The 11,395-nt window shown below is 33.5% G+C and overlaps 1 protein-coding gene across 1 annotated transcript in view; it reads left to right on the plus strand.

Annotated features, from left to right (window-relative positions):
- Positions 1-11,395, plus strand: part of LOC134853512 (lysophospholipid acyltransferase 1-like) — a 39,659-nt gene that overhangs the window by 6,158 nt on the left and 22,106 nt on the right. Inside the window, exons 4-6 of the mRNA XM_063869511.1 lie at positions 1,037-1,233; positions 1,738-1,782; positions 6,543-6,633. Of these exons, the coding sequence (XP_063725581.1) occupies positions 1,037-1,233; positions 1,738-1,782; positions 6,543-6,633 (333 nt within the window). The remainder of the gene's footprint in view (positions 1-1,036; positions 1,234-1,737; positions 1,783-6,542; positions 6,634-11,395) is intronic.

Raw genomic sequence — 11,395 nt, forward strand, 5'->3', positions numbered from 1 at the left:
TAGGTCTTTGATTCTACTTCTCTATTCGATTTTGAACCGCAATTATTTGTAATTTTGATATTGACTCTCAATCGTTAATTGGAACTTGAACCTAATCTAGTTCGGAATTTTATCTCAGTCTTGCATTTCAAACACTCTCGAGAAGGATTTTTTATAGCGAGAAAACGCATCAAAGTCGACAGACTGTTTTTAAGCGAGATTGCAGTCTTCAATTTTAGTTACTACTGACAAATACTAAATCTGTTTTTATCCATAATGTTGCTAATAACTTTTCGGCTGCTGATTGGTTGTCAAATTGAATTTTTCATTTAGTTCCAAACTGTGTACACCGCCGAAAAGCAATTTTACGAAAACTTTCTCTACGAAACTTTGAGATTAAGTTGATTGCAAAAAAAACTTCTGGCTTTGTTAAGATTTCTAGATGCTTCCTTAATCACAAATAAGGTTGTTCAAAATCTTCTCTGCTACTTCTTGAGCTTCATATTGTTTCCATCTTTTGTTGGCAATCGAGGAAAATTGAATGAGGAGTTTTTGAGCAGTTTTCAATTTTTTTGATCAATTTTTTTAACAATAATTTTTTTGGTTTAATTGCTTCTTAGTTTATTTTGTGTATAACGATAATTATAAATAAAATTTCAAAGATAGGCCTGCAAAGTCTGGGTATTTGTCACAGTGGTAACAGCATTGTTTGCGAAGATAAAAGCGTCGAGTACGATTCCAGACAGGAACTGTTTTTTTTTCCAGATATTTGCAATTTTCTTATGGTGCAGGTAATAATGTTTTAATTGGACGTTTTTTTGTTTTCTCGAAGTGTTTTCTAATTTTTGATTGGAGTCATTTGCTCGATAGAACTGTCAACCAATTTCAGGATATGCTATCTAAAGTGGTCGTCGTAAATTTGCACCAAAAAGGAAACCCCTGAAAAATTTGGCGGCTTTAATTGAAAGGGATGGTAACATCACATCATCTCCCCCGCCTTTTCCCTCGGTACGCCAATATGATCTTATCAATAAAATTTTCCTCTAAACTTTCAAAGGTCAGCTTCCGGAGTCAGAATTGTCGGAAGAAAGCCACAAGAAGGCGAGAGTGACTGAGTTTCCTTCGTTCCTCGCTCATATCAGTTATCTTTTGGGGTTCCTCGGCTACCAAACAATTCCAGGATACTCTTTCAAAGAATATGACAACTTCATAAAAGGAAAACATTTGGTACCTTTCAGAGAACAAAGGATAACAGTAAGTGTTGTTCATCATAAATCCTTGTTGAGAAACGAAATCATAGTCTGACGTATCGTTACGCGCATGCTTTTTAGTTTCAAATTCACTGGGAGCTACCAATTTTAATTATAACACTTATATTACTTATATTATACAACGCAAAAGAAATAGAAACGCTATCAATGTTCAATTTTTTTTAGCTGTAGTACAAAAATAAGAGACTTACTAATATATGTACAAAGACTGTGTTTTTTATATGAGGCGATCCAATTCATACTAAGTTTATTGCTGAACATTCAAAAAAATCTCTTTAGGTAATTTGATTATATCAGTTCAGTAGATGTCAAGTTTCATTGATACATTTTTTGAATAGTTTATTGTCACAAACAAAAGAATTTAGATTAATTTTGCCCGTAATTCAGCTCATTTTTCAAAGTTTTCTCTAGAAAAAAATCGAGACAACTCACAGTCCATAAAAAAAACCTGCTGAAAATTTTCATGAAGTTTTTCTATCTATTTTAGTCTGACAATCAGGAAGTCGAAGAGGAAAAATACCCATCTCCAAATGTGAGTGAAATCTTTTCCATGTTGAGTTGTTTTAAATTGGATATACAAGTCAATGGTCTGGCTGTATTTTGAGCGCAATAATTGGCCAGAAAGGAGCAGTTTTAAGATTTAGTTAGTTCTTGGTGAAGTTCTGTCGAAAGAAGGCGAAGAAGAAGCATTGGCATGTCGACATCTAATCATACCGTATTTCCGCATTTGCATCGACATTTTGAACTTGATCAAGATACTTTCTTGCGACAGAACTTAACAGCAGCGAAGACAATATCACAATTATTAACCCTTTAGAATTAGTTTGCAACTTGTTTGAAAACACTTTCGTTCGCTTTTCATTTAACAAATGCTAAAAAAAAGTTTCATTTTTTGACATATATGTTTTTTTGACACGTTACTACATAATTGTTGTGTTTTTGGTTATATCTCTTTGATTTTTTAGGTCTTCTCTCTGGGAAATTTAGTTCGAATCCCGAGCTAATCGCTTTTAGAAATTTGACAATATACTTAAGTGTTAAATGGATGAAAACTGGTTCAGAAACCAAAATGCTTATTTTTAAGGTTTATAAATTTCACTTTTGATCGAAAAGATATCGACTCCAATTAATTTGAAAATTCAACTATTCCTTAGACTTTTTGCACAGCTCGAATACCACAGCTTAGCTAACATCACCTGAAAATTTCTTGAGCACCAAAAATTCGGTTGTTTTTTGCAGAAACTGTAAAAAAAACTTGATTCGCTTTTACAATTCAGAAAAATAAATCCACTCTAGAAAACTGGAATCTATCTGTTTTATTTTGGCAAACGCGTTTAAAAGCGAGCTGCAAAATTCAAAATGCAATTTGACAAAACCACAAAAAAAACACGATATTTCATAATTAAAAAGCAAAACACTTAAAAATTACCCGGGTTCCCTAATTTACTAAATTGCATTTCACTCCTTTTCCCAAAAAATGTTCTTTGGTCCTAATTTGTTCTTTAGAACTAGCAGAATTTTTTAAGATCATCGAGTAGAGCTCAACCCGCACTGGAGTTTCATGAATAGTAAACGTTTATATATGTTGCCATTTTATAGTCGGTATCCAAAAAATTACAAGAGGTTAATTAAAAAGGGATTATAATCCTTATACTTTTTATATCAAAAGAACCCATTATAATTAAAAATAATATATTATAATCCATTAAAAATTCATTATAATCATAGTACTTTCATTTCAATTTAATACATTAGAATCGATTATAATCGATTATAATGGACTTTTGAGAAGTTATTGAAGAATTTGCAAATTTTGCAAGTTATCGCGTTTCCTGAATAGTGCAGTTCCTATGGATTACATTCATAACCTTAAATTTTTCATATAAGATTTTATACATTCAAATTTCTCTACTTTTTCAATTTGGCAGTTTAACATTTTATGGAACTGTTATATTTTTTTTACAAATCCACGGTAAAAAAGGTTACCATTCGCCTACTATCCCCCCGCCCACTGCACCTCGTCCCACCCTCTGCTTAGGCGTCACTGAGTGTTGTGGGGGCTGTTGCAGGTAACTGGAATGTTTATCCATCCAAGTAGGGGGTTAAACGGTGGGGGGAGTGGTGGGGGTTTTGGAGTGGCGGGGGTTTTGGAGTGGCGGGGTGTGACTGGTTTGGGAGTAGCGGGGGTGTCGAAACCTGGGGGCGTGTGGGTGTAGATGAGGCGGTGGTGGTCGGGTAGGTGGTAGAAGTAGGGGAGGTGGTAGAAGTAGGGGAGGTGGTAAGGATAAAATGTGGAGCAATAAAAAAGGGGTGGGCTGGTAATCTTGGAGTGGGGGGAGGCGGTGGGGTAGGGGGGACAAATTTTTAGGGATGCACATTCGAGTTATTTTAGGGATGAACATGTTTGGTTCGGTTTTAAATTTGCAGAACGTTGATTTTTTAACAATTTGGTGTCATTTTGATAAAATTTTGCAAATTTTTCATCCAAATGTTTCAAGTGTGTAATTAGCTGTAAACATTTTTCTGCAGGTTTTTGTGGCCTAAAAATTCGATTATATTGCCAAGATAATTGATTATAATGGGTTTTTAAATAGTGAAAATAATCGATCATAATCCCCTAAAAATCCGCTTTCATGGTTGGATGGGTCATGAAAACCGATTATATGGGCTAAGTTTTTTGACAATATATTCAATTATAATCGACTATTTTCCATGAAACTCCAGTGCGGGAATCCTTAGCAACCAAATTAACAAATTTCAAAAAATAGTATGCAAATCATCTTTTTAACAACTTCTGACCAAATTTGAATTAAAGCCGGGGCAGATTTAGGGGAAGATAAATTAGTGCAGAGGCAGGTTTAGGGGAAGGGGCGGGGGGACGCCCCCTTACCTCAGGGATTCCACCCTCTGCCGACCCAAAGGGGCCTCACTTTGTACTATTTTGAGATATCCATATTTGTTAACGGAAACTAAAAATTTTCTAAAGGCACCGTGGGCGTCAAATTATACTCACTTTGAGGGGGGAACGCGTGCCAAAAAAAAATCAATTTTTTTGTCAAAATTTTCCAAAAAGTACTTAATAATGTTTTATTTTTCGGCCTGTTTTTTTTAAGAACTTGACAAAGAACAGAAGAACCATTTAATCAATAATTGTCCGAGAAAGGTCAATGACTCCCTCCAATGCAAACTAGGAAACTTTCTACGCCTTTTACATGGATACCAAAAAACATAATTTAAATTGCAGCAATTGTTGTAATAAATACAAAAAAAATATTTATTTTTTGTCCTAAAAAAAGAAATATTTATTTTTCAACCCTTGTAATAAAAAGGATTCATTTTAAAGCCACAATTATTGCAACGCAGAATGCGGAATCTTTCCAAAAGAATGACGTAACACAGTGCGACCAGCCTCGCATCGGCCAGCTTGCTTTTTTTTCGAGGGAATGGGTTTCTGGCCGCACTGTATTACGTCATTGACAGAATAACTTAATGATGCCGAGACAGAACAACTTAACTGTGTGCTAAGTTTAATTTTATACACGTAATGGCTCCCACAACTAAAACACCTCATTCGAAAGCGGTTAATCAGTATTTCGCAAAAACTTCTGCAACAAGATGGAAACACTTTTGCGATACGGAATGAGAAATGAAGAAATGGGAGCAGTTTTTTCAATCTACTAGGGAGATAGTTGTTATCAAGTCATTGATCGATGACCTTAAAAGAATTCTGTCGGTTACCTTGAAGCTACAGGAAGATATATTGACTATTTCTGATGTTAGATTTTTATTTGATGGATTTGTGGTGCGGTATCTTGAAATGCAACATTACTTGACACCAGAGTCGGATTTGGAACATTTGACATTTGAGAAGAGAAATTACAGAAATTGAAACAAACAGAAACGTCATCAGACCAATTGTTAGCAGATACATATGGGAACTTGAGCTGGTATCCCCCTACTTCTAAGTGTGTTGAACATCTTTTTAGCCAAGCAAAACTTCTTGTTAGGCCCCAAACAATGAGAACAAACGCCCCATCATTTCGAAGAGAAATTTACCTAAAAGACAATCAGGACCTCTATAAACTGTTTTTTAATTTCAGCCCTTAAATTAATTTTGTTTGTTGATTTAATGCTGGCTGTCTTCTCTTTACTCTTCAGGATATGCTACTCGATGAGCAGTACTGCTCTTTAGGATCTCCCTCCAGACATATTATATTGCTTTTGGCATTGTATATGTAGCTGGTAAAGTAATTAAAATTTCAAACATCAAACTGTTTTCTATTACTCAATAAGAAATTCTGGGGTCCTGATACTGTTAACTCAACTCTCAATTAAAGTTTCGCATAAAAATATATATATATTTTCCCATTTTAGCAATAATTGCACTTATTTATTTTTTGCCTTGCAAAATAAAAATTATTCATTGAAAGGTTTGAAAAAATACAAAAATATATTTTTCAACTGCAAGTGTATTGAAACAAGATTGCTCGTATCAGGACGAAGCCCTGATTGTTCCGACTGCCTTTTAAGATCTATGGAGCAGAAATAACATGAAAATTTTAAATGCAAATTTTAAAAAAAATATGAGATTTTTTTGAAAAATGTCCCCCCACACGCCATATCAAAAGCAAAATAATGAATTTCGCTCCTTTTAATAAATCAATTATGGCATACAAGCTTCCTTGAGCCAATATGGAACGATTTTTAACAAGGATTGAATCTCTGCAAACGCGTTAATAGCGCGAAATATATCGCGCGTTAATTGTCCCAAATCGGCCAAAATGGTAACCTTTAAACCCCCATAACTTCACGAAAAATAATCACAGGTGAAATATCTTTTCAAATTTAAGCTCAAGACAACAAAATTACTTTTGAATGATATTAAAAATTCTGTCAAAGTAGGCTGGTTAAAAAGTTTTCAGAAGAAAAAAAACCCTCCCGAGCACAAATATTCCGTTAATTTCGTTACGAAAGTCGGAACAGTAATATTTTTTTTTGGGATTCCTGGCCTTTATGCCCCAATTTATGCTGCCTAGTAATAAAATTTTTCTTCACCAATAAAAGCATAATTCATTGGTGAAAGCAAATATGTAGCCCCCATAGTAAAATAATCACAGCGTGGTGGGGCTCCAAATGTTTTCTACTAGGCTGGGGAGGGGGGGGGGGGCTCGCAATAATAAGGAACACCCAATCAAGGCTTAAGGCAATAGGAAATTTGCACTGAACCCCGCACCCCTTTCGCAACTGGGAAAATCAAAAACGAGATCCCAGTTTACCAATTGTGTCTTTCAGTGGATGGTCCTGACGCATCTTCCACTGGCACTGGCTTATGGGTACGCGTTACGGATGTTGGCGCCTTATTTCCAGCTGAGATTTATGGCAGGTAAAATATGATTTATCTAATATAATTTCAATTAAAACTGAAGTTTCGAACTCAAAACCAAGTTAACATCCTCCCCCTAAACGACCTGGGGGGAGGGGAGAATGTTAACTTGGTCTTTTATGAGTAGCAACAATTAATCAGCAAAAAAATGGTTCGACTGAAGCTATGAATCGACAAAAGCTATTCAACTTCGAAAGGTTTTCACTTTTATTTGGACTGCGTGCCAATGTCTAAGCCGCAAGCAATGAGCGCGGGTCAAATTAGTCTCGAAATGGTGGTCGTTTTCAATAGATCCCCAATAACTAAAACTAATTTTTCTTGGAATCTCTCAAGAGCTTACAGGAAATATAAAAACTGTGTCAACATTCAGATGGCTAGGGTTGCCATTTAAATAGCCTGCTTTTAAAAAATCGTTTTTTTTCTTGGCAACGGAATAAAATGTTTTTTAATCATAAAGCAAGATTGTTAAATACATCGGATAAGAAATCCCTTAAATTTTTGAAGTTCTGCGTTAGAGGATTTTCAATCTGATCTATGTAAATAATTTTTTTATCCGACCCCCTGCCGACCCAAAGGGTCCCCCTTTTGATACTTTTTAAGAAATCCATTTTTGGCCAACCGACCCTAAAATTTTTCTAGAGGCGCCTTTGGCGCCAATATATACTAAATTTGAGGGGGAGCGCGCACCAAAAAAAAAACGCAATTTTTCTGGCAAAGTTTGCCAAAAAATGCCCAAAAGTGCCCTTTTTTGGCCTGTTTTTTCAAACATTTACCTGCGCACACAAATTTGGCCCAAAACAGCGTCTTTTTATCTCGGAAAATCAATTTGGTCAACCTAAAAAAAGGTCGTCAAAATTTTCCAAAATTTTTTTTTGAAAATCCGCCACCCTCGAGAAAATCCTAGGTCCGCCCCTGCGGCCATCTCTAAAATAGTCCTCCAGTTCACTTTGGAAATAATTTCAAGTAGTCCATTCTCTTTCTCCAAAGCGGGAGAAAGACCCATTTTGAAGGTAAAGCCATTTCCTGTATGGATTGCATCGTTGGAATCGTCCACGTAGATCGATTTAATTAGCTTGCGACCTTCTAGAACATTCTGTCTATCACTATATTTGTTCACAAATGACACACTCGCACCTAGTAAACGTTCTAAGTCAGATTTGAATTGATCTATTTCAGATCTAAATTTCAGATCTTAAATTTTGTTTAGTATCAGTCTTACAAAAACTGAGAAAAAAATGGACTTTACACAATTAATAATCGATTATAATCTCTTTTTGAAATTAAATATAATCAATTATAAAACATGATAATCGCTTACAGTCGATCATTCTTTATCCGAGTTTCTAATTCATTTGTTTTGCAGAAAAGATCCATCATAATCTATGATAATTGCTTATAATCCTTTTTGTTTGCCCATTTTATCTTCGACCTTGCGCATTAATTACTTATATTTTATGCTTTTCGTAGACGTTGGCTAAATGAAAAATGGGAAAATTGTTTTAACAAGTTTCAAATCAATTCAAGCTTATAACGTTTTTGTTTTTTCATTTCTTCTTGATTATAGTTGTTTCATGATGTACATTTTAGATTTTTTGACCACCAAAAAATCTGCATACTGCTTTAGTTTCATGATTTATATTCAAAAGTTATATTTCACCTACCGCGGGATTCTTTCAACTAAAAAGAAGGGATCTCTATCAAACTTTTGTTTCGTGGTAAAAGTTTGTGTTCAGATGAACCAAAGAGTGACAAGACATCTCTCTGAGAGATTTTTGACAGAAAAAAAATCTTATTTTCTAATATAATAAATTATAATAGATTATACGAGACTACAAGAGATTATAAGAGATTTTCGGAAAAAGTTTAATCAAATATAATTGATTTTATTTAATATAAGTCACGAAAAATCTTATCATTATAATGGATTATAAATTTTTTAAACATCTAAATTTGTCGCTTGTATTGAAATAGAGTTTTGATAAAAGCACAATTATATTTGTAATATAATCCATTATTTTCGCTTTATACTGAGTGCGGTAATGATTAAGACGAGCTACTAGCAAGTACTCAGTAAAGTCTCAAAAGCGAGATTGCCGAAATATGTTTCCCCAATCATGACACGCATCGGACAAACATTGCACAAGCACACATTGAGCAAGCATAAATTTGATAGGCCTTCGAACAGTTTTTGAAAACTTTTCCACAAAGTTGAACAATAATATTAGTTCAAAAAAAAATGTTTATGAAGTTATTCGGAACAAATTTCTTTACCGCTAGTTAATCTAAACATAATTGTGTATTGCAGAAACATCAAAAAGTTCAATTGTTTGCTCGAAATGCATAGAATATAATTGAACAAAGGGTTTCTCAGATCTAATTACAGATCTGAAACTTTTTATCTCAAGGTTATTTCAGATCTGAACGTTTCTATTTCAGATCAGAATTTCAGATTTTCTTGTAAAGATATGAAATAAAGTTTTTCAGATCTGGGAATCAACTCCGGGAAGAAATAAAGAATTTCAGATCCATTTTCAAAACTCCAAAAAATGCCTGAAACGCTTTTTTTAAACATTTGCCTGCATCGCAAAATTTTGGCCAAAATAAGGTCTTTATAGTGATTTCTGAATTTTTTTGAAAACCCGACCCCCCGACTTTTTTTTCACAGCTTTGGGTAAATGCCCGAGGTCAATCAAAATAAAAGAAACTAAACGTACGAAATCAAGCACTAAATCATCGAAAAATATTTAAAGGAAAGCCCTGTTTTTCCTGACTGGAACAGCGTTAAAAGTTTTAAAAACTGAACCAACGTTGGTAATGATTATAAATAATAATTTCCAGCAGCTGTAATTCTAATGAATTTTGCCGGTTAAAAAATTTAATGAAATTAACCTGCGAGTTGGCCCGAACAAAGCAGTCGATAGATTTTATACTGTTACAGCTTAAATTGAGAAATGCAGAATACAGAACTTTTTGCAAAAGTGCCTGCAGGTCTACGAAGATTTAAAGGCAGCAAGTGATTTCACAAAGATGAACAAAATAAAACAGGCACATGTTTTAGAGAAAAAAGTTAATAAAATATTTGATATGTAAAATCTAACTAACTTTTTATTTTTTGATAAAATTCTGTCAGCAGTTCAAGTTGAGTACGCAATAAATTTTACTTAGCTGAAGCTTAGCGGTTTTTTTTGAGATAATATACTGTAAATAAATCCGTTTATGATAGCCTTTTTAAATACGTAAATCGATTTAGAACTCGACTTTAGGCTCAACTTTGGTAGGCAAACAACATAAAAATGAAATTTTTAATCAGAAAAAATTATTTGGTGCAGAAAATTCATTTATCCTTCTGGTGCAGAAAGTATATTTGTAGGCCAAACATCAAAACGAAGTCATTTGAAAAGCATGGTTAAAACTTTATTTCCACTATTTTCTACTGTTTGATAGTTTAGAAAATCTGTATATAACCTGTATGTAGTCTGTAAAAAATGAGCACACAAAACATCGTTAAAATCGATTTGAATTGTTTTTCATTACTCAAACTCGTAGGAAAACGGAAAAAAATTCAGAAAAAAGGATTTAAATTGATTTAGAGTCGATTGAAATGGATTTTTGTTCTATAAGTTGGGAACAAATTAAATCGATTTCAAATCAATTCAAATCGAATTTTCAAGTCCTTGCTACATTATCTGTATAAAATTGATTGCAAGCCATTTCTTTTCAGCAAGGGAACATCAAATAATCCGCTTGACTTGGTTCAGATCTCTTGATATCCGCACTGAACTAGATACTTTTGCAGCAACTTAAGTTCATTACTAAGAGCTGTTATGGATTTGAATCTACTTGGATGGATTTTGTTGAATACTAAAATCCACAAGAATCTCACCAAAATTGATTTAGGTCTGGCCACTGCAAGGAAATAACAATCAACATTTTGCCAATTTGCTATCAATGTATTGCCCAAAACTTTCCTTAAACAGGAACTAAATATAGTTTCAGATGACACTGTTTGGTTGAAATTCTTCTAAGATTCGTTTTGTTTTCTCTTCAATTAGCCGTTTCTTGCTTTTTGCTAGGGTGCTTTTTGTGCAAAAATTTTATCTATCATTTATACTCAAAGATTTTTTGAGGCCAAACATCAAAACGAAAAGTCATTTGAAAAGTAAGGTTGAAAATTTTTTCCCAACTTTTCTCTATTGTTTGATAATTGAGAAAATCTGTATAAAATGAGGATACAAAAAAGTCGTTAAGAATTGATTTACCTTAATTTTACTGTTACTCGAACCCGTAGGAAAATGGAATAAAAAAAAGTTGATTTTGAAGTTAGCCAGACTTTAAGCAAAAAACTATGTAACAAATCAAAAAAATAGTCAACATAAGTTAAATTTTGAGCTCAAAATATGCAAATAAACCGTAAAAATCTGATCATCTTAAATCAAATTTTGTATAAAAGCTATAAAGCAAATCAAGAAACCGAACGATACCAATCAGATTTATGCTCAAAAATATCCCTTAAAAACATTGAAAATAGTCAATGCAAACCAGAATTTGACCAAAAAAACTATGTAACAAATCGAGAAAATATTCTGAATAAATCAGGTTTTAAGAAGTTTTTTCTAAAAGTCGTTGAATTAGACGAAATCGTTAAAAGTCCAAAAGTGATCGCATACTAATTAATACGTCAGTAATTTATTAATTGGTACTTTTGTGATGCTTATGTTGTCATGTCATATATATCTTCTCAATCTTCTCAATCACCAGTTCA

Source organism: Symsagittifera roscoffensis, chromosome 8, assembly GCF_963678635.1.
Source record: "Symsagittifera roscoffensis chromosome 8, txSymRosc1.1, whole genome shotgun sequence".
In the NCBI taxonomy this organism is placed as follows: Eukaryota; Metazoa; Xenacoelomorpha; order Acoela; family Convolutidae; genus Symsagittifera; species Symsagittifera roscoffensis.